At 36.3% G+C, this 23,701-nt stretch overlaps 1 protein-coding gene across 3 annotated transcripts in view; it reads left to right on the plus strand.

The window, feature by feature from the left end:
- The window catches only part of TTC27 (tetratricopeptide repeat domain 27), a 111,475-nt gene that overhangs the window by 41,908 nt on the left and 45,866 nt on the right, over positions 1-23,701 (plus strand). For all 3 annotated transcript variants that reach the window (XM_059468298.1, XM_059468299.1, XM_059468300.1), the window contains one exon: positions 15,799-15,912. In XM_059468298.1, coding sequence (XP_059324281.1) covers positions 15,799-15,912 — 114 coding nt within the window. The remainder of the gene's footprint in view (positions 1-15,798; positions 15,913-23,701) is intronic.

Genomic DNA, 23,701 nt, shown 5'->3' on the forward strand with positions numbered 1-23,701 from the left:
CATGAATAAGAAAGGTTTATATTCTATTGATGAAGGTTAGCCCATTGCATCAGGAAATAGAACCAATGCCAGCTCATTTAGTGGACTGTTCAAGCAATGTCTATCATAAATTGTATAAATGATGATTACTGTGAGAAATTTCTGACTTTTTTCTGGTATAACTTATATGCCTAGAATATAGTATGTATATGTGATAATATGGTGTAACATAAATAGTTTTGACATGTTTGCATTGGCTGCATTAATCATAGCAAGTAGAGCAGTTAGTTATGAAGACTATTCAAATAAAGGCCAATAAAATGCTTTTAAGCATCATGTTCTGCATGTTTGAATTTGCAAAAATGTTTTAAAATATTTGCACTAATGCTTTTCTATCTGGGAAGCTGAGATTTGGGGCCTTTTCTGAACAGAAATAAAAATCATGACACTAGGTATTAGTTGATATATTTTGACATATTTGAGATTTTACTGTCTTGTCTAGATTATCCTCATGCATGTCTTGCATTAATTAAATTGGAGCTTGGGCTTTTTTCTTCTTCTTGAAGACTTCATGTCTTGTGTCAGCTAGATTTTTCTTAAGTACATTTGTCAGAATTCATTGGGCAACACATTCTCCAATGAATTCTGTCTAGTCTAGGCGAAAGATGAAAGAGAAAATATTTTTACAGATTTCTATAAATAGACTGTGAAAGATTTTTCTGTGCTGTAAGATTAGTTGTTTGATTTCATAGTTGCAGCATTAGGAGAGGGAAAGCCTATGTCTTGGGTATTGTACCTAATTTGGTTTTTTGTTTGCTAGAAATGACGTTTTCTTTGGTTTTTAGTTTAATGCCTATCTGTCAAAGCATTACTGTGTGAGAATAAAGGAATGAAATATGTTTAGAAATCTGTTTATGTTTTTATTTTGAACAGCTTGCATGATCTGAAGCAGTTAGTAGCTTAGTAGTAAGAGTCAGAAAGCAAGCAGGACATTTAGAGGCTGGAGTAAGGACACAGTTCTCATCTTACAGCTTATTGTGCAAGAGCTGCAGTGTGTGTCTCTATGTGTCTGTATATTGTGTGTCTTTTCCTGATCTATAATAGGCAAGTGTTCATTTCTGTGTGTTGTAGCTGTAATAAAGCTGGCAAGTTGCAAACCATAGGGGTAGATAACTAACAAGATTGCCTCTTTTGTTTTTCCAAGTAAAATGTCTATGTAGCTTCTTCAGACTAGACAGAAGGTGGACATTTCTTATGAAGATGGTAGCGAGGCACCAGAACAAGTTGCCCAGAGATGTGGTATATGCCCCATCCCTGGAAACATTCAAGGTCAAATTGCACGAGGCTCTGACCAACCTGTTCTAGTTCAAGATGCCCCTGATCATTGCAGGGAGATTGGACTAGATGGCTTTAAGGGTCACTGCCAACCCAACCCAACTCATTCTGTGATTCCTTGTCCCAATTTTCATAGTGATTTTAGTAACTGCTGTGGTTTGTGTGCTTAATACACTGGTCAGACACTAGACTGCTGTGTTTGAATCTTAATCCATTACAGCTCATGCTTGTAGCTTCTTTCCAGTCAAAGCACAACCCAGACACTGCCGTTTGTCCCTGATAAATATATTCAGATTATAGCTTCTCTCTTCACAACTCTCTCAGATTTAGGAATGCTATTCACTTTGCCCACCAAGAGAGGATTTTCTTTCCTGCTCTCCAGCAATCTCTCACTCTTTCCCCCACTAGTATTAGTCACTTGTGCTTGTGTCAGCTTCCCTTTTTGTTTACTCATCCATGCCATGTTCCTCTCAGCCCTTCTTTGTCAGTGCTTGCCTTTGTTTATCTTTCACTCTTGCTGTCTTCCCTAATTTCTTTCTTGCCAATGTATTGCTGACTACTTTTACTCCATTCCTTCCTCACTTTTGGTTGCTGCTAAAGGAGTTACTCTTCTTTCAGGACTACTGTGTCTTCAGGCTCTGAAAGGAAGGTGGTGGGGTTTTTTGCTCCTGGGAACGAAACTTTTGCACATTAGGTTAAAAGCCAGAGTGCTGGTGGCCTCCAGCAGCTTGATGCTCTTGCATGTGAGAGCAGTAGCTCTTTAAAGAGACAAAAATGTTTCTGCTGGTGAAGTTAGGAAGGAACTGAGTGAAATTGAAATCAAGTAGCTTCTAATGGACGTTGAGACTTGCTAATGCACTCTTTCTGGGGAAACCGTTGAGGACAATCTGGAAATCTCACTGAAACTGTCATCTCTAGCTATCTCCTATCCCCTTAGCCCACCAAGCAGTAAGTGAGGCATGCTTCTTGCATAAACATGTCACATTACTTGTGCACACCAGGTATTGCAGTGTGTAGACTGCTGAACCATAGAGACCATTGTAGGCAGAATTCCTGTGGCGGATGCTGGCATTCAAAACAGGGAAAAGCCAGGTAAACACACTCCCTGCAGAGCCCTGTCTGGCATTGTGTGGTTTTTCTTTTGCTCTGTCTCACTGTTCTACAGACAGCTGTTCTTACAGACTGAAGTTTGGGAGAGTGTTTTATGGAACTTCTGTAATTTGTTCTGACATAGATGAATAATAAAGTCAGTGGCAGCCTCACTATAAATCACTGGTCAGGCATGTAATTATTTCTGAATTTTTTTGGCTGTGCCTGTTACAGAAAAAAATGTGGTAGCTGATTTTTACTGGTTAACATCATTATTGGATTGGTTCACGAATGGGACATGTGTATTTTATAATGTAAAAGTTGTATGCAACTGTTATTCTTCTTGTGCCATTGACTGATGTTAAATTTAAGAAATTATGAAAACATTGAAATTAGTTGTTTTCAAGAAGATAATTTAATGCCTTCTAGTGAGTCTGTGAAGGGAATTTTTAATGCTTCATTGTTCTGTGTAATTTTTCTGGTTGTGCTCCAAATCGGTCTGAGAACAAGTATTTTTGCTGCCCTATATTCTCTTCTTGCAGAAGATTCTCAGTTAAGAAATTTTAAGGATAGTTATTGTAAATGGATATTTGTGCTGAAGTTATCATTGTAGAATTAAAGATAAAAGTTGCTGTTAGAGTACAAATCTATGCAGCATCAGATAACAAAAGTATATAAAGCAGCATTCTTCCAGAGGCTGTTGATAGGCCAAATAAACAGGAAGTATCACTGGCAGTCTGTGGAAAAAAACGTAGTGGTGAGCTCATAAATGTGAGTAGGCAGGCAGAACAGACTAATCCCACCACCCTGGGTCAGTTGCATAAGGATGCAGGATCTGTCAGACCTAAAGAATTTTTCCAGTGATCTGGAGTTTTGAAAGCAGTGAGTTTGCCCTGAAAAGTTCAGGCAAGTAAAGCAGAAAAAAGGGAATGGGAACCTTAATGTGTAGGTTTACCCAGATTTTGCTGAGTAAGAAGTACTTCTTTAAAAAAAAAAATTACCAACCCAAAGAAAATATTGAGAAATGATGGGTTTTGTCTGTATCTGCAGGCAGTAGTAACAAATCGAAAGATTAACAGTCATAACTGTCTCCCTGAAGAAAAAATTTCTATCAGCAGAGGATGAGTTAACCTGTAGCACTGTGTGTTTGAAAAATGCTTTTGTCAGAGGAGAGGCAAGGCTGAGGGGGAGTAGAGCTTGAAAGGCAGAGGATTTAGGAGCCTGCTGTGGTAGTTTGCAAGAGGAGTAGGGATTTACTTTGCTCCCACATGATCAATTCTAACACATTAGAAAATATCCTCCAGTGACACAGTTTTTCTAAATTTCAGCCCTTTTGTCAGTCATTTGCTTTGTTTGTCTTAAGACTAAATAGATTGCAAGTCTGCAGATAGCCTGTACCATTGCATGCAGTCCTGAAATTATCTATTTTTAAAGTATGATATCTAGCCATTGTCAAACCAGATTCACTATTTTACTACCTGTGCACAGGAAAAAAAATGCTCTTCTGGTTTTCAGGTTATAACCTTGAGATCACATGATGTATTGAGAATCTTGGCACAGATGGTGAAATTACAGAGGCTGAGCAGTTAAAACGAGAAATTTGCTCTTGTTAAATAACTAGGGAAATCCCTATCGTTGGTTCCAAAGAGTTAAATTCTAGTCTTTTGTATCCAAAATTGTGATTTATTTCTGTTGAGATTGGGCCCTAGGAAATAAATGCAGTACTGTGATGTGGTATGGAAGTCTGTACTTATGCTGTTTCAGGAGTAAGTCCAAACCACAGACCTGAAAAAAACAATGCTACTACAGTCAAATCTGGCTGAAGTTGTTTGCAGCATAACACAGAATAAGTGATGTATTTAGCACAACGGAACAAGTGTCAGTCATATGGCTGGACTCCATTCTAAGTGAAAATAGGAGCCATATCTTATGTGTTTTACCCTTCACTAGTCATTGAAAGCTGATGCCTTTAAATAAAACAGTGCCTTCTATTTTTCATGACATTTCCTTTTCTCTAGTTTTTCTTCTCCTAAAAAAAATAAGTTTAGAATCTCCAAGGAGAGCTTACTTCTGAACTTGTCTCTTGAAATGAAAATAAAAATGCAAACTGAAATACAACGCAAAAACCAGATTAGGCAATAGCATAAAGAAATTCTTTTATGTCTTAAAAGAGGACACAAAAACTTAGTATCATAAGAGAGTGTCAAGCTCTTAAAAACCTGCTAAATATCAGCCCACCAATGCCTGGTAATCTAGAAGAAAATGTACCTAATTCTGAACATCCAGGAGACATCTGCAGTTTGGTTGTATAAGTAGAACTGAACAACTAATTTGATTGATAATGTCTTTGTACTGTTATTAGAAAGTAGGAAATCCTAAAGAGGAAAAGCATTGAAACATTTTCTTAACCAATCCTGATCTGAGTTGATTATTTCATTGTGTCTAAAATTACTTTGAATTGTGGTATTTGTTTCTTCCATAGCAAGTTATGTACCTGCATGCATGCAAGTGAAGTCACAGACTGCGTTATATGGAAGCAAAGAATCATGTTTATAACTCACTATAAGTCTCCATACTTTTTATTATATTTTTGTTCCATGCAGGCTAATATGAGCTTGCTTTTTTGTGTTTCTGTTACATTTGAATCCATACAAAGCTTTCTTTGAGTCTTTTGTTTCCAATGAAAACTCTCCATTGAGCATAGATCTTTGTATTCCTTTCACACAGCTCTTTTTGTGGAACATAGGAGACTTCCTCTGAAAGGGAAGATTTCTCTAGGGCTCATTTTCTCTGACCTTTTTCCCTGTGCATTGTATCATGTAGGGGACACTGTGCTGTCATTTCACTTTTATCTGCAGAGCTACATTCAGGGCTAGCTGGAAAGACAGTCATCATGTGCTTGTGTTTCTTCTATTTCTGACCAGAGATCTGTTTCCACTACCCCCGTGTTCATGTCAAAGAACACATTTTATTTAATTTTTAAAATACACACAATATTTAGGTGTTTCTGAGTTGCAGGGTTATGGCATGAGACAGATTTTTTCCAAGAGAAAACATAGGAATATCCAACTTAAAAGCTGAGGAAATTTTTGATGTGTAGTCAGAAGATGTGAAGAGTATAACGGGGGAAGGAACAGCTATGGCATTTCATATGTTTGGTTATGAACCTTGTTCTAAGAGTGCTTAACCATTTCCCTTTAGACTTCTGAACAGTGTGGCTGTGGAGAAGGAGAGTGAGTTGTTTTGACTGGTGTTCTGCATGTGAGGAAGTGTACATGGAATCAGAAAGAGATAAAAATAACAGAACAACATATTTAGATCTGTTAGTAAAAGCAGCACATCTAGACCTTTTCTGTGATTCTCTTTGCTCCGTGTTCTTCAAAAAAATTCACTGAAGAGGCAAAAAGGACTTGAGATTATTCAGGTTTCAGATGAGATGGTAATGGAGAATGGAAAGAGAAGTTGGATGTTCTCCTGACTAATGTGTTTTAGAAGGACCAAGACCAGGGTAAGGCAGCCTCACTTTACTTGAATATTGCCTATGTTTCCTTTGCTAATGCAAACAAATGGAACAAAGAAGCTGTAAAGTCTGAGGGTATTTTCTTTTGGAAAGTCATCCTTTATCCCAATCAAGACTGTCAGCTTGCTATGCCGACTCTGAGTATTGACTAACAAAGCAAAAGGTTGCTGGTGAATAATGTTGATCTATGAGAAGAGAAGAGAAGCCTCTGAGAAGAGGCTGTGTTGAGTTTTCTCAACCACAATTTTAAGACGAGGTAGAAGAGATGGCAATGACGTGTCTTGCTAGTTCTAATAACTTTGGTAACAATATATTTGAGCAGATAGTAGAACTAACGTCCAAGATTTCCTGCCTGATTTTTTTTTTTTTAATTCCTGGAAATTCTAGGTACTACGGAAGTGGTACACAAGCCAGCACAGTTTCCAAGCTGATCTAGCATACGTTGTTGCCTAGAAGCAAGAATTGTCCCTTTGCAAGGTAGATACCAGAAGGAGTAAGAGTTACTGCTTAAAACAAGTGTCATAGAGGGAAATATATTTAGAATGATAAGCAGGATAGAATCTGAGGCCACCGGTGGGTGGATGTTTTCAAATGTTAGCCATTTTCAAATGTTACCCATTTGCTACAGAACACTAGTTAAGTAGGGTATAGAAAGCTGTGGAAAATGCAGTTGAAGTGAAATTACATTAGCCTTCATGTATTGGGATATTTTTTATATCTTCTGAGTAGAAAATTTATTCCAGAATTGTCTTAGAACTTTTTAATTGATTGAGTGAACTACGAAATAACTCTTATATTGTATTTAATGTACCTTCAGATGTGATAAATTCCAGATACAATAAATTTCAGAGAGAGAGTCAGTCACATGAGGACTAAAATTGAATGAGGCACTTGAGAACATTAAATTGCCTTTAGGTAAGTGTGATATAATTGCTGCTTTATTGAGTCTAGCATTCATTTCTAGATCAGTTTAGTATAGTGTAAGTAAGTAATTGTTTACCTAATAGGTTTCTAACGTTTTGCCTTATAAAGTGTGTATGGACAAAAAGAAAACTGAAAAAAGTAATCAGTATGCATGTGTACATGTAGGTTTCCTTTTAAAACACTCATAATTAATATTTTACTCCAAATCCATTAAATTATCCAAGCTTCTGAAATTATGTATATGAAAAAATCTCATTCAATTTGCATTGCGGTAAACACTGAAGTATATAGCAATGCAAAAAAAAAATAAAAAATCAGATAGTGTATTCTTGTTTTAGTGGTAGGAATCAACAAAAGGTACTCTGTATTTACAATGATGTAATGTTATAATTTGAGTGCTGAGGCTACCAGACAAGACTAGACAAAGTGAATTTTAAAAATGCCATTCTAATTCAACTAGTCCCTTGATGCAGATCACTGATGGTGTTTTGGCCTCACTCTTGACTTTTTAACACCAAGAAGTATTTCTAATGGCTGTGGTTAAGAGCTTTAAGCCCAGCTCTGTTAATGATCAGCTAACACCTGTTGTGGTGAAAAGCTATTTTAGTTCAACAGTCCCAGGATTAGTTTTATGGACCAGAATAAGCCCTTGTCATACAATTGAGTGAATAGCTTTAGATTTTGGGGAAATATATGCTGAATGTGTGGTCTAAACCTACTGAAATAGATGGAATATTAAAGCAGTACTGGAAAATGGCACTGTGCAAATGCTGATGTTTCAGCCAGTGCAGGAAAGTAAATCTTCTCCTCTGTACTTTAATACTTTCAGGATTTCTGCCTCTCATTTGCCGAACATACAGTCAGAGAATTTTTTTAATCATGGTAATTCAAGAGGCCTTAAAAAAACCACAGATGATCATGATTGACTCTGTAGCATGATGTAACAACTCAGTGAAACACCAAGAGACCTAATAAACAAAAATACAGAACTTCTGCTAATGCACTTCATACAGACTCAAGTATTGCTTTATTTTTTGTTTTGTTATTACAGTGCAAAGGTCTTGGCATAATGCTCTAAAGGTGCCGTGTAGAATTTATATTAGATGCTGCTAGGCAAGAAAGTATTTAAGACCTAACCAAGTAATAACACATTTTTCTCATGCAGCATTGAAAAAGAAACACTAACACAGGACTTGGAATAATGCCTGAAATATTACTAATTAGAAGTGTATAATGCAAGTTGTTGTGTTTGCAAAGAAAAAAATGTAAATTAGCCTTGTCTTGCTAGTTTTGCCCTAAGACTGTTAAATCAATTAGTAATCTGTAACTCCAAAGACTTTGCATATTGTTGGTTTTTAAGTTCTAGTTGTTAAAGCCATATGAAAAATGATGCTTTTGGTTGCTACCTAAAATTGCAGTCCATTTCACTGAAAAAGACAGAAATTGTCAAGACAGTTGCTCACATGACTTCTAATGTGCAGGATTAGTTGATAATATTTTGATTTTTTTTCTGGTCCAAAACTGTTCGAATGACTGATAGTGTAGGACAGATTTCCATGTTTAGTGAAAGTGTGAAATTTAAGAGATGTATCAAAGCATATACAGCACAGGGTTTGATAACTGTTAAACATACCAACAGGGCCTTTGATCTTTGTTACCTGAGCAGTGCTTTTGGCCTTGAGGAGGAAAGATGTAGTAGACTACAATGCACACTGGTGTGAGTATTCCTTCTGTTTAGATATTTTTTTAATAGGAAAAAAGCAACCAAAGATCAATCTGCAAAATCTCTTGGCTAGTCCATGCTAGGAACAATTTTCTGCATAAATTTGACTGTCTTTTCTTCTCTTCCTTCCTGCTAGCCACTAAACATATCCACTGTCATAGTATTTATGGAAGCCTTGCATTCTCAAGGTATAAAAATATTACTGTCCTTGTTTGTGTCCCGTATCTTCTTTGTGTTGCTTTCCAAGGACATAATTATTCCAAATAGGTTAGAATTTGTCCATTTGAAACAAGAATCATCTGGAGTGAAATCCTAATGTAATTTTTTTGGTGTTGGACCTTAGAGAATATGAAGGTGTTTGTAGATAATAAAATGTGACTGGAGAATGTACAGCTTGATTGTTCATGTCTAAAGCAATGTCAATGATTATGGATGACAGAAGCTGGAAAGAGTGGATGGTTTGAAATAATTTGCTTCATCATCCTATTTGTTTGTTCCCAAGTTAATCACTGTTGACTGTTTAGAACTGTCACATACTTAAGATGTTTTATATAAATTGGGGATTGTACTGTGGATTCCATGAGTAGTTGTTCTCCTGTAGAAGCAGTAAAGGCAATAGGCTTGAATTTGATGTGTTGTGTTTTGTTGCTACCTCTTCCAATTTACTGTCCAAGAGGAAATCTTTATTGGCTGTCAGGTTTTGTTTGAATTTTGAACCTAAAGTGAAGTTGTCATGTGTTAAGGTGATACCCTCAAAGAAATGAAAAGTATTTTATATATATATTTAAGTATAGAAGAATGGAGTTGTTTCTGTCTGAACTTCAGATTATTCAATTTCAATAAAATGATGATTTATGAAGACACTGGAGGAGCTTCCCTGTTAGTAAGAAAAAATAACCTCTCTGAAATTGTAGCATTAAGTCTTTGTCTGAGATTAATCAGATGGGCATTTACAGATACACATTTTAGTTTATGGCTCCGTTTCAATTTTTACATAAAAATACATTTAGAGATTAACATGCAGTAATTATGTATCATTACACATAACAACAGAGAGGATTTGTGTATAACAACAATGGAAAATAAAAAGGAAAAGTCTTGGGGTAGCATTGCACTAAGGATAACGGTGTATCAAACACAAAAAACTTTTTATTGTAATTGTTATTGAGTATTCTGCAATTCTGAATGCATTTTTATTAGAAATTTAATTTCTGTGTATAAAGAGCATATGTTCTATAATAATTGCAAAAGAGAAACTTTAAATTAAAATATAGATAAAAGGAGAAATACTCCTTAAACTGGTTGCTAAGCAATTTTTTGCATTAAACTATTTATATACACCAGCACAACAGCATTCTGTGCTGAAAAGCAATCCTTAGTCACACACATTATATCAGCTTAAATATCAAATACTATTCCTTGACCATTCAAATATGCCTGTTTAGAAAACAGTAATGAATTTTAGTTGTTTATTGAGTTGAGGGTTTGTGTATATGTGCAGCTATTACAGTTTCCACTTAATTTGCAGTCACTGAAGGATTGGTAAACTGCTGAGTGTTGTGATAAGAATAAAAATGCTAGGAGGAATTGGAGCTCTGTGAAACCTCAGCATGGTACTTTTGTTAGTGATGCCATATAGTCAAATCTCCTGTTGATTCCTCTTTATTTTGAAATCTTTGGGGTGGGCATGTACAGCAGAAAAGTTATGTATACATGATTTGAACATACTTGATCTGTTTGAGCCAACAGGAAACTTTTACATGTTCCTACACTAAGCAGAAAAGCTAAAAGTGCTCATACTGACTGGCTTGTTCTGTTGCCAAGCCATGGTTCTGCTGCTTAATTGTAACTAGAAATTTAGTATTTTTCTTGCCCTCTTGATACTTGTGCTTTTCACTAAAACATAAAAAGTGCGCTGGTATTGGAAACCACTTAGTCACAAATGTGCTTTATTTTAACTTACAGGGTTCTAACAGAATTATTGTTTAAAGTTCCAAATCTCATTTCAACCAGATGCTGTCAGTACTACTGCAGATCATTTGTGTTTGAGCTTGGTTAGTAAAGGAGTTAATATTTTAAGGACTTTTCTCAAAATTTCTATTATTTTTGCATCCCTCTGGACCTTGGATTGCATTAATCTTTCTTAGGCAATTAAAAATAGTTCCATAAAGTTCATTTAGCTACTTTCCAGGGCAGTACATACTTTTTTTCAGAAATGCAAGGAGTACCTTTTATTAAACACTATTCTGTTGAAAAAACATGGATTTAATGAAAGGAAGTCTTTCCACAATAATGTGGCATCTTTCAGGTTTTTCTCTAAGTTGATTATTTTTAATTGTATTTCATTTGCTTTTTTGGTCACCAGTTTAGTGCTAGGAGAAATTTCCAAAAAATTTGATATTAACTAAGTGTCATTTGAACATGACTTTTCAGAAGAAAAACTTACATTAGTTGTACAGAAACTTAAGTGTCAGATTTTTTGGGTAAGAATAACATGTGGAAAGCAAATCACATTCCTCCCTAATATCATACTGTTTTCTTCCTCTTGATCTTAGTCATGAATTCCGTAGAAGTTTTTGCTAATTCTTTGCTGTGTACATAAAAACAAATGAAAAACTTTAAAGTTAGCTTTCAGTAATAAAGTCATTCAGCAGAGATTAACAGATATATATACAAGCCAATGCACATTTTCCCTATTCATGCCTCAGTCATATTAGTGGGTTTTTAATGTACTCACCTGATAATTGTGCAGGATATAGAATGTGGGAAAGAAGCCATAGTAGTGTCTCATTTTACAGCAAAGCACAGAATGAGTTAAAAGCTTGCCATTTTGCCTTGGGATGTGTTGAAGAAATAAGGGTTTCATGTTGATTATCTGAATGAATTACTGAAAATCATTAAATAAGGATGTAATAGTTATATGAAACAAGGCTATTGACTCTTGACTATTGACAAGACTATTGGACTGTGGATGAAGTAGTGCACATGAGTAATCTGAAAATATTAATGTGTGGTTTTTTTTGAAAAGTAAACACCAAAACTCCTGAAGTATGTTAACTGAAATGGATAATATAAGGAACTGAAAAGGAATATTTTTCTTTTTTTTTTTTTCTCTGAATTGTCCCCAGTGTTTTGTGCTTGTCTGTAACTTAAAATAAGTCAGTAAATAACCTGGGCTGAATCTGAATTAAGGGTCATGTCTTTGGAGGCATGACAGAGGACCAGAGCTATCCTCAGGGTGCCTCATGCCTGTGACTTCAGTGAAATAATTTCACCACATCCTGGCAATTTGGCCAACGAGCAGAATATTTTTGGTTCACTGATGTGCAAATTCTTAGGAATTCCACAAGTGGTTGCAATTTAAATTTCTTTGTTTGCAAGTCCATTTTCAGATGATAGCTCCATCATAGCAATCACAGTACTTTGCTAGGCTACTGGTAGTTTATCAGTGAGCAAGCTTCAGGAGTAAAACAATAACCTTACTGCTTAGATTTATCATAAGGAAAAATTAGCAACCATTAAAATTAATTAGCACTGCAGTTAATAACAATCATCTTTACCTGTTCCAGGTTTTTTAGCCTGTCTTATATACCCAAGTAAGCTCTTCCTGACTTGGATGACAGGAAGAATTCCTATAGGAACTCCAGCTTTTTATAATAGTAGATGCAGGAAGGCAAAAGAGTTGCTTTGACCAATCTTTACCTTCTCTAAGTTGTGACTGACTGATGCAGTTCTTTGTCTGTTTCTCTGACAGAAAGTTTTAAGAGTGATCAGGGAGTGCTTCACACCTAGGTTAAATTCTGAATACTGAGGCTGAAATGGTTTGTTCATGGTATTTTTGGTTTGACAGAAATCTGTGGCTGGGTTTGATCTGGGTGTCATTACTAATGTCACCCATCTCACAATTCAGGTATTACTTGGAATCACAATGTGGTTTGGGTTGATAGGGACCTTCAAGGCCATCCTGTTCCAACTCCCCTGCCGTGGGTAGGGACACCTTCCACTAGACCAGTTTGCTCAAAGCCTCTCTCTCCAGCCTGGCCTTGGACACATCCAGGGATAGGGCATCAATAACTTCCTTGAGCAATCTGGAAGAGGTTGCCAGGCGAAGTTTACGTTGCCTTTTGTTCTTACATACTTATAAGCGTTGTTCAGTAATGGACTGCTTTGCTATTAAGACTTGCGGCATCTTGTCTCATTTGAATGTCATATAAGAAGTTATATTGAATTAAATATTCTGGTTTGTGTAATTCTTTGGTCATCTCCTTTTTTACATTCTGATATGATGGGAGAGGATGATATTGTTTGTAGGAAAAAAATGTGTGAAAGAATTGGAAAACTGCTTTTCCCATGTGAAAATATCCTATTCTGTGCAGAAAAATGTTGCATAACCTTATTTCCTTTCATTTCTTCTCAGCTTGTCTAATCTTTCTGTGTTTCTCTTTCTTTATTGTTCTCTCCCTAAAGTAAGAACAATGATAACTTGTGAATATTCTCAATAGTGCAATAGTGGTTTTGCTTCAGAATTATTATTTTGTTAATTTTCTTAGCTGCCCTTGGTGCAGTATAATGAACTTCCAAGTATGTTGACAAAACCTGCATGTTTTTAGGTTGTTCCCCCTCCAATGTTTTATTTTAACCTATAATCCTATTAGCAGAGCCTAGATTTAATTTCAGGTGAAAACATAAAGCTTTGGATCTTATGAGAAAGTATTTATTATCTGGAATATTTGGACATTTAAGGTATAAGATTAAAGCTTGCCAATGGTTATAGTTAGATGTTCTGAAACTATTCTTTACAGTCTTTGAGTATAAACATTTGTGCCCTTTATGCATGTATTATTTTGATTTTTTGTGGTGCTTTAAACCTAATTAGGCAATGAAAAGGTGAACATTTGAATTCTGGCGCAGGATTGTGAGCTCTGTATCAGTATAAAAGTACAAGTGCTTCTTAATGCAAACAAGGTCTGCTTCTCATTGTCTTGTGCAGTTTCAGTGGTTTTTTGTATCAATAAAATTGTTGGAAAAATTCAATTTTTCTTCTGTAATTTTACAGCAGATATACCTTTCATTTTATTTCATGAATACCTTTAAAAAGCAGGATTGTTATTCAAAATACGACTCGTCATTGCTCCTGCAAAGGAGCGAAATGTAATTATCTCTGCTTGTATTCCACCCTTTTTCTCTTCAGATTTCCTCCCTCCCTGTTTGACTTTATGCACAGCTCATGCAGCATGCTTGCTTAAATCACTGCTTAGGTGGTGGTGTGGGAGGTGCATGCAGAGAGAGGGGAGGCTCTCCTGGGCTGCCGGTTCTCCTGCAGAGCTGGATGCTGTGGACCAGAAACTTTGTGCTCTGCCCTTCGTGGGCCACTTGCTTGAAGCAGTGAGAGAACAAGGACTCTGCTGCTGGACAAGGACAGCAATCAGACCTGAAAATATCTTTAGGAGTGTTATTAGCCAAGACTTTTACTTGTCATTGTTCTTTTGCAAAGTTAATACTGATGTCTACCACTAGGTAGCACAGAAAAAAATCTCTTGTAAGTAAAAAATTAAATAGTATGACACAATAATAATAGTGGAGAAAATAGGGAAAAGGGTGACCTTCCCCACAAAATAAGCTTTTAAGGTAAAAGAAACATTGTTCAAGTGTTTGCCCAAGCAATTCCTTAAGGCGTTTGATTTAGCAAGCTACCTGGTATGGCTACTAAAAAATAAACTCAGACACCAATGTCCTGTGCTAGGAATGCCTTGCTTGTGTTTGTCTTAAGATGAAACTAAAATAGGTGTTTGAAGTTTGATGAAACAGAGGAGAGATACCTCTCAGAACTAGGACATCCAGCAGTTACCAGATTTGGTGATTATAGTTTGTAAAAGGGCACTTGACAATCTACAGAATAGAGAATGTTGTGATTGTGTTCCCTTAATTAATTCCAGATCTTGAGAACATAGAGGACAGTATAGAAGCCTTTGGGTGCCTCTTAATCTAAGACTGAGGAAAAGTCCTGAAAGAGTCAGTGCAGAGATTCTTGCTCACAAAGGGTAGGATTAGTTGAGTGATTGGTTGTTGCACAACAGGCAAGCCTTCACACTGCCTTCATTTTTGCTTTTCTTGTTGCCTCTCTTCCTATTGTAGTTTTGTTTGGAGGATATTTTTTTAGATTGTTTCTTTCTGCCTCCTTTCTTTTGAAATCATTAGGGAAAACAAAACCAGATTACAACATGACAGAAATTTGTCAGACATTAAACACAAACCATGAGCAAATTATGCTTTTTAATGCTTTGGGAGATCTCTGAGAGGAAAGAATAAAACCACTGGAGCTTTTTCTCCACTCTTCAAATATCTATAGACAAATATATTTTCTCAGAGAAGATGGATCATATTTGCAGTGTCAATAAAATTAGCAAGGGAGCTTTCCTGCTGTCTCACTTTTCAGAAATGGTATATTCTGTCTAAAATCATACTGGAAAGAGTCCAGGCAGTCTGTAAATTATTAAGAGATACCAGAATTGTATTGGCTGCATGTCTTCTATTGGACTTTCCTGAAAATCAGTGGTTGGAGACTGGCACTAAGTTCCTGGCATCAGTGCAGTGTGTTCTAAGCGATAACTTAAAATTATTTTTTGAAAACTGCTTGCATAGGTTATTCCATAGTCCCTATACATCTACTAAAGGCAAAAATTCTTCCTATCATTCTCAAGTCATGGCAAGTTCTAGATTAAATAACGTTCTTCAGGTTCTTAGCAAATTTAACATTTTTCATGTGGAAATGCTCTTAACCTGGGCATCAGGGCACCTTGCATACGAGAAGAGGCCAAGAGAGAGTTGGATTTGTTCAGCCTTGAGAAATAGGATCCCTGCAGCTGCCTATAGCTACCCAGTGTGCAGGTGTGGAAAAGGCTGAGCCAGTCAGCGCAGGATCAATTCTTCATTTTTCCTTTGATTCTAAGTAGCCATTTTAATTTCTGCAGTTTGGCCTATGCACCATATGGGTACATGTAAAACAAAGCACAGCATAGCTGAGAATGAGGAAGTGGTTTTGAAGGCCACTTTTTACATTGAAAATAGATTAAGGTAATTTGTGTAGCCCTCAGTTCATGAAATAAGTCCTCCAGCCACATATTTGACTTTCAGAATAGAAAACAACATTCATGCTTGAGACCACCTTAAAAAATTTTACTGTCTTCAATGTCTTTAAGTAATGACAAAATGTTCTTATTGTCTGCAGTGCTTGCTCTCCCAGCCAAAGTTCTGGGCCATTCAGACATCAGCCTTACTCCTTCGGACCAAACTGGAGAAAGGAAGCACTCGCAGGATGGAACGGGCAATGAAGCAGACTCAGGTAAGACTTCTGAGCTGCCTTATTCTAATGTATGTGTATAAATATAGAGTGTACATATATATATATAATCAAATTCAAATAGGCAGGAGTTAGGAGATTTTGCAGTTCCTCCCTGCAAACTGTACGAGATAATTTTCTAATTATGTCTCTAAATTAGATGCATAAACCACAAATCCTTCTGTGTCTGCTAGTCTTGCGATAAGCTTATATGTACAGGTAATGAATCATCACTTTCAACAACATGACAAGTTTTGGAAGACTGAAATTAAAATCTATTTTTGTACCTGTAGTTTCTGACTTAGGATCTGAAGAGTACATGTAGATGTTCTTGAACATCAAGCTGCTTTTGCTATCAAATTTTTCAATATTTTTTTTCTCAAGTAAATCAGCTCTGTAAAGCACTGAAACTTTTAAATAGTCATTGGTATTGTGAGAACAAGAAAACACATTCATGAATAATGCGGCAATTTCAGTTTACCATTTTGATGTGATAGTTGGTGATTAGTATTTTTATTGCAAGTTTGAGGCAGTGATTATTTAAATAATCTCAGTCCAAACAAAAAGAAGATTGTTTTTCCAATACAAAAAAAGAAATGTTAAAATTCTGAAATGTTCCATCTAGTAGATTTATTTAATTTTTTTTCAAAAGAAGGGTCTATAGGCTTTATCAAGATTTTTTTAGATTCTTTTTTTTCTTCATATTACAGTTTTGTTAGCCCTTTGTCATCTTTATATAGCTAAGTCTTGTTGTCACACGTGAACAGCAGGCACTTGTCTGTGTCCATCACACTCCTGCTTGCTAAAACAGACAGGAATGTAAAAAATTATCATTATGGTGCTATGTATTTAAATCCTGAAAAGCTGATGTTTCCTTTAAAATCATTATGATGTATGAGTCTTTGAAGGAGGGCATTTTGGATGTGCTGCTGCATTTTTCTTTTGCTGATGAAGACATGGAGTTGCTGTAGAGGAATTTCCTGTGGTCATTCATTAGGAGACTGTCAGAGAAGCCAGGATTCCAAATCTGGGAGATGTAGAATCTGACAGCACTTGGGAAGTGATCTCAGGATCCTTGATGCCCTAAGCCATAAAACAGTTGGAGTGCCTCCAACATTTTTGTCTAGCTCGATTAAACCTGAGTACTGGAAATTGTTATGTTAGACAGTTTGACAGTCTCATGACAGAAGCCTTCATGAAGGGGTTCTCTTAGCAAGTACATTTGTCTGACTTCTTGTGCTGCAACTGCAGTAATGCAAAGGATTTGATTAGTATGGGCTGTGACATTTTGGGAGATGACCCCACAGTAGACAGAGAATCTGTGGTTTTAAGTATTTCCTTTAATCTTAATGCATTTATGTTTTCTTCCATTAAGCATTCTTGTCATGTGGATATAATTGCGTATTTGTATGTATTTGTGCTTGATAGTAACAAGCTCAGTTTCCAAAAATAGTTAAAAGTTGTTTAATGATTTATATGTGCTAAATTAATCAAATAACTTGAATAACTTTCCAGCTAAGGTTTTCATTCCTGAGTTCCATCAGGATCATAATTTTTTAAATATCAGTGTTTCTAACAGTGCTAAGAAGGAATCGGAGAAGATACCATGAATGGTGTTATTTTCATACGTAGCATAAGTAATTTTTGATCTATCATCTTCATGAAGACACTATGCTGGTGTATAATTTTCATTTAGATGCCAAAGAACGAGTGACTTCTACAGCTATTTATCAGTAGAAAATGGATTTCGAACCCACAGAATTTTCATACAAATTGATTTCATGGGTTCTCGTTTTGCCAGTTCATTATTTACTAGTTCAGAGTGCTGTAGAAAGATTAATTATGCTAGATTAAGGGAGGAGGTGTAAATGCGATTCTTTGCAATATCAGTCTTTTAAAGGGATTATAAAAATTCTTATAGAACAGCTTGAATAAGACGTGGTAAACCTTCTACATTCCTTTAGGGTTGTCTGAAAAGTGCATGAGCCTTTATAGGCTGTAGCTTAGTGATGCTGGGACTCTTCTGTCTTATTGTACTCTAATTTTTCTTCCTTTCCCCATTTCCACCCTCACCTGCTCCTGTGCTGCGTCTGCAGCTGATAAACATATTTTTAAATGAATATTGCTTAGTAGGCATATGCTGCTTTTCAGCCCTTAAACAAACCTGGCTACATTGTTGGTTTGTAAGAGAAAGCATTTTTCAACTACCTTTTAGGCCCTACCATTGTAGGACTGGCTATGTCTTGTTTACATTATTTTAATTACTTGAAAATATTTGATTGCAGCTCTTTTTGAAATGAGGGCATATTGGTTAAAAATTACTGCCAACCTCCAAATATTAAATATATCCCTTCTTTATAACAAACAGTTTTCATAAATTTAAGGGTTTTTTCCTAATAGGAAAGCTTCAAGAGGAATTGGAATGATCATTTTCAAAACCTTTTTCTGATTATTTTAGAAATCTGAACAACTAATAATGCAGTCCTTGGAATGATTTTTGAAATGATCATTCTGGGTACTCTGGAATGTGCTTCAGCTAGTAGCTAGTGAGGAGGAGATACTTTTTCTGGATACTGCGGATTTTCTCTGTCCAGTTTTTGCTTAAATGGGGTTTGGATCTGCAAAACTAAGGTTAAAGATTTCTAAAGCCAGTAATTCTTTCAACCATTTTTCTCAGAAAAGGAAGCAGCATTTGAAAGCAAAACCAGTTATTTTACATTCCACTGGAATATTTAGTCATGACTGTGTAACATACAGAGAAATGCAGGTGAAGGTACTGCCAACTAAAATGTGTCTCTGGATGCAGTATGATATTTTTTAAGGTTGTCTGATTGTTTTTCTTCCATTTGGGTGAATGTTCAGGAGGGTGAGAAGTATTAGGTTGGAAAGAAAAATGGGAGGGAGAAAACAGGAACAAATGGGGGTAGGTTTTTGATAAAACCAGAAACCTGCTATTGCTCTATCAGTTGGGGGATCTTTACCTACCTTTTATTGTAAGAAAGTAAATCAGAAACTATTAATAGTGGAAGATGGGTTGAACTAAGCTGTTAAGCCACAAATTACTGCTGAAAGTGCAGTCAGAGCTCAAGTAACAGGATGGGAAAGAAAAAAATGGATTTTTTGCCTAGAAGCTAGGCAAAAATGGGAAAAGTGAGGGATGATCTAAAAAAAACACCAAAGGAAAAAAAAACCACCCACAACCAAACCAGTTCAAAACACATAGAGTATCATCCCACTGTAGCTTCTTGATATATGAAATAGGTTTACTCTTCCATTTCAGTGAATTTGAAAGTATGAAGCAAAATGAATTAAAATGGTGGGCTAGAAACATCATTTATTTAGTGCTGTATTATGCCAGCAGTGAAAGAGGTGAAGCTGCCATGTGCCTGGTACTCCAGCAGCCTGCTCAGGTTTATCCTACCTGGGATATCCCAGGTGTATCCTACCCTAACCTGACTGCCTACACTGGCTACCTCTACCTTTGCAGCTTTTGTCAGCTTGCTATGGGCCCCTTTTCTGCCTGGGTTTTCTGCTGCTGGTTACACCTGGTGACAGCATGCCTGCAAGCTGGTGGATTGGCTTTCCTAGCACGTTGTACAGCATACGCAGGATTTCATACACTTCCCTCCTGCTTGCTTTTCTTGGCAGTAAAGGAATATGCCTGTTGGGGCAGAGAAATGTGTCTTGAAAAGGGTGTTTTAATAAGACTTCAGGAGAGCTGGGAGCAGACTAGCAATATTATAGGCTAATCATTATGCCTAAGATTGAAAGGTCACATGGGATCTTGTTTTATATCCTTAGTCATACATAGATGTATGTGGTTGGGAATTCTGTCAACTGCCCTTTAATTTGCACTTAAATAATACTTCAGAGTGTCATTTTCGCCAGCAACTAATGTTTTCTGTGTGTATAAAAAAAGGGAATTTTTTTTGTTTAAATTGTTCTTACTAAAGAAGCATGCTAGTTAGTGTTCAGTTCTTTCAAATCTGAAAAATTATGTGCCTCTGTAAAATGGAAAAGCTGATAGAGATTGAACAGGAAGCTGATAGAGATTAACAGAATTGGTGTCTTGAGCTTTATGAGATTGAACACAACTTTGCTGTTTTGTTAATTTCACATTGATAGGCTTTAAATGGTTATGCAAGAAGTTATATCATTTATCATAGAAATATATTCTTTTTATTTTCAAAAGTAAACGGCCACTTCCTTGCCAAATTGCTTGCTCTGCCTTTTTTTTATTTGATGGTGGTTCTACATTGGACAAATTCAGCATTTAAGGGAAGAGTTCAAAAAGGAGAGGGAGCAGTCTTCCTCCCAAAAGGCTCATCTAGACAGGTTTGAAGCAAACATTTTTCCTTATTCTTTTGCTTCTCAAGTCATATATCTTCCTGATCAGACCTCTCAAACCACAGTTGGAGTAATAGAGAGAGACATGTAGCATAACCAGGGGAATGACAGCACCTGTATGTTCAGCAAAACTATTAGATCTCTGTACTAGGAGTTCCTGTTTCTGTCTTTAACCCCTTCTTGAATTCTAGGGGTACATTAAATAAGATTTTGATAGTTGCTTTTAGTTGTGGGTGGAATGGAGGAGGGGATTAAGGAGGAGGAAAATTCATTTTAATAAATTTGTTTCACATCATGTTGAAAGTTTTAGTGAAAGTTGTTGGGATCTGGGATGTACTGGAGAGCTGAGGGAGATATAAATCACTTCCTTCAGGAGGGTAATAAATGGATCACAGCCCTCTTCTATCCTGTGGAGATCCTTCACTGATATCCCAATAGTTCTTAACTACTATGAATTGTATTTATTATTAGAACACATGTTCCAAAAAGTGCTTTAGAAGATGAGAAAAGCCAGGTGTCTTATAAAACCAATCCTTAATGAATTCTATACAAGATCACAAGGTCGCCAGAACACTAGAAATAAACCTTATTACCTCAGAAAGCAATCTCACAAGAGTGACCTCTTGGTGATGGTTATGATTTCAGTCTCAAGGCACACATTTTCAGAACATATTTAATTTTGCTTAAACAGATGACATATTTGACAGAAGATGTTACATGACACAAATGCGTCTGAGGATACACCAAACTCATTAACATGCTTCAAAATAATTAATGTGGTGGTGCTTCAAAATAATTAATGTGGTGGTGCTTGACTCCTGTTTTCTTCTCCTGTGTTATTATGGGGGTTGGAAGGGACAGGGAGGAGGGGGAATCAGAGATCCAGTCTGCCAAGAATTACTCAGGAATAACTAAAGTGGTTTTGTACCACTATCAAAAAGACAATATTGAGTCATTTCATTTTCTAGCTAATGATTTCTGCCTAGAAGTTTTCTACTGCACTCTTGGTTTTGCCAGTTTGGGTCAGTGCTATTACTGGTATGGGGGAAAGAATGAAACCGTTCTTTCTGTGCTAAAGTTTCTTCATATTTTCTCAACTATTCTTGACAATTATGTTCAACACCTGAGCTGTTCCACTGTCCAGTGTCAACGCACTTTCTAAAATAAGCCAAAAATATGAAGCCTCCAGTTTTTTCCCAAATGTTTCCCATTGAGCTTTAGTTCTGAAGACTTTTCTCCCCTTAGATTCTCTTCACTCAGTGTTGTGACATTTTGAAAGGTAGTGATAGGACAATCCTTAAGCCATATTGAGCAGTAACACTGCATTTCTTTTATGAAGTGATGACAGGAAGTTGCAAAGAGAAATATGAGCACCAGCACACAACATTTGCATCGCTCCGCCTAAGCTTTGCTCTGGAAGGCATAAATGTTATAAGCTCCACTTCAGCAAATTAAGCAATTAAAATAATTAGTTCCACAGACCAGATGGCATGGAGGAGACACTAATCTTGTCTATTGCTAAATTGAATAGATGAAGACATACAGCTGTTGCTACATTTGAATAGATGAATTTACAGTTTTATGGCATAAGTCTCATTACAGACCTGGAGATAGGTACCTCAGGGTGAGCTAACAAATCATATTTTGAAACAGCCCTGTGCTGCTAGACAGTCACACTGTCCAGCACACATGCCAGGTACTACAAACCAGACTCTGCCTTATCTCGAGGTAGTTGTCTGCTTCTCCTACATTGTAATTTAACTTGAATTTGACAGAGATAGTTGTTCTTCCTTTCTTCATTCTCGTCCTTCCCCTTCAGTGAAAAGCAGAAGACAGAGGTGATGCAAGAGATCTTTGGATCTCTTTTTCAGCGCTGATTACTCTTGTGTCTTCTCCCAGATCAAATTATTTGGGAGCTTTTATAGTAGTGTAACCACAACAGCTTGGAACTTACCACAGGCATACTATTTTGAATCATATGCAGTTCCTCTGTGGGTTTTGCATTCTTTGTGAAGTGTTTTATACCTGCTGTTCACCAGTGCCAGTACAACAAGTGGTTTGGTTTTAAATCTACCCTTCATCAAGTAAACTTTTAAATTTAGCTTTTTCTACAGACTTCAGAGGAAATTCTGCTTACATCTTTTGATAAATCATAAAAGTAACATAGTCAACACGTGGAACAGCTTTTACTTTGGAAACAAAAACATTCAAGAAGGTATACTTGCTTGATAAGCATAATGAAATAACTATAAAATGATATTTCATGTGAGTAACATAAAAAAATAAGTGTAAATGGCATAAAGAAGATAAAATACACCTTGTACTTTTCTGAAGATTTTGTGCTGGAAGTGGAGGCTTAAGCCATTAATAGGTTTTAACATTGAAACCCATATCCTAAACACTGGCACTCAGTAACTTTGTGTTCAGTATTTGTATAGAAATAACAGTAAGCTCACCGTTTTGAAAGTCAGTAATGCTGTTGTGCTGTTGGGGACCTCATGTTTTGCCAGGCTTCTTTAGGTGGTAGTGTTTGACTACAGCAAAACATTGCCAAGGGCAGTTGCATTGGGGTGCTCTAAATTGCCTGGTACGCTGCTTGGCTCTGGGTTTCAAACAGAAAGGAAATCTTACGTCAGATGGTCATGAATCCAGTTATCTCCTACTCATGACCTTGACCTCTTTTGTGCTAATTTTGATATCAAAATGCTTTGAATTTCATTTGGGATTGTTCGACTCATTTCCTCTTATGTGCTTTTCTTCCCCACCCACTGCAAGAGCCCTATTATAAAGAAATTGAAGCTTTTTTTAGTAAAATGTCTGTGAAGAACTGAAGTGAATATTGTTTCTCAGTTGGCTAGTATTGTTTTCAAAGTGAAATGCATATTTGCAGGACCTGATATAATGAACCAAAACATGCACATTAAGAATCTGCTATGTGACTTGCTTTAGAGAAAATACTGATATACACAGTTCCAGCATGCTAATTAACTCCTGCCCCAGCATGCTTCCTTAAAACTATCAACATCATTTTGCATCTTAGAAGTTCACCTTGAGTTAGGCAAAAACTAAGTACTATTGGTTGTCCAGTGCCTGAAGTTCTTCTGTGTAGATGCCTTACAAATTTTTGGCCTTCTCTTTTTCCTGACATTAAAGTGATTGTATAGGTGAAATGGATACATTTTGTTCAAGAGGTAGTCTCTTCCTCAATAATTTTTAAATTCTAAGTAATTGTGATATGAATAACTTCAGATGTTGAGGTTGCTTAAACATGTAGGGGATATTTAAGGAACAAGCTGAAGTAAATTAATTTGTTTACCTGGAGACAAAGTAATCATGGGTGGGAAATAATGAGTTACCAGAATATAATAAAAAAACATTTGGGAAATGTTGTATAGGCAGTAGCTTTCCAGTCTTTCACCATATAAAATAGAAAAATTAAGCAGTT

Source organism: Ammospiza nelsoni, chromosome 3, assembly GCF_027579445.1.
Source record: "Ammospiza nelsoni isolate bAmmNel1 chromosome 3, bAmmNel1.pri, whole genome shotgun sequence".
NCBI lineage: Eukaryota > Metazoa > Chordata > Aves > Passeriformes > Passerellidae > Ammospiza > Ammospiza nelsoni.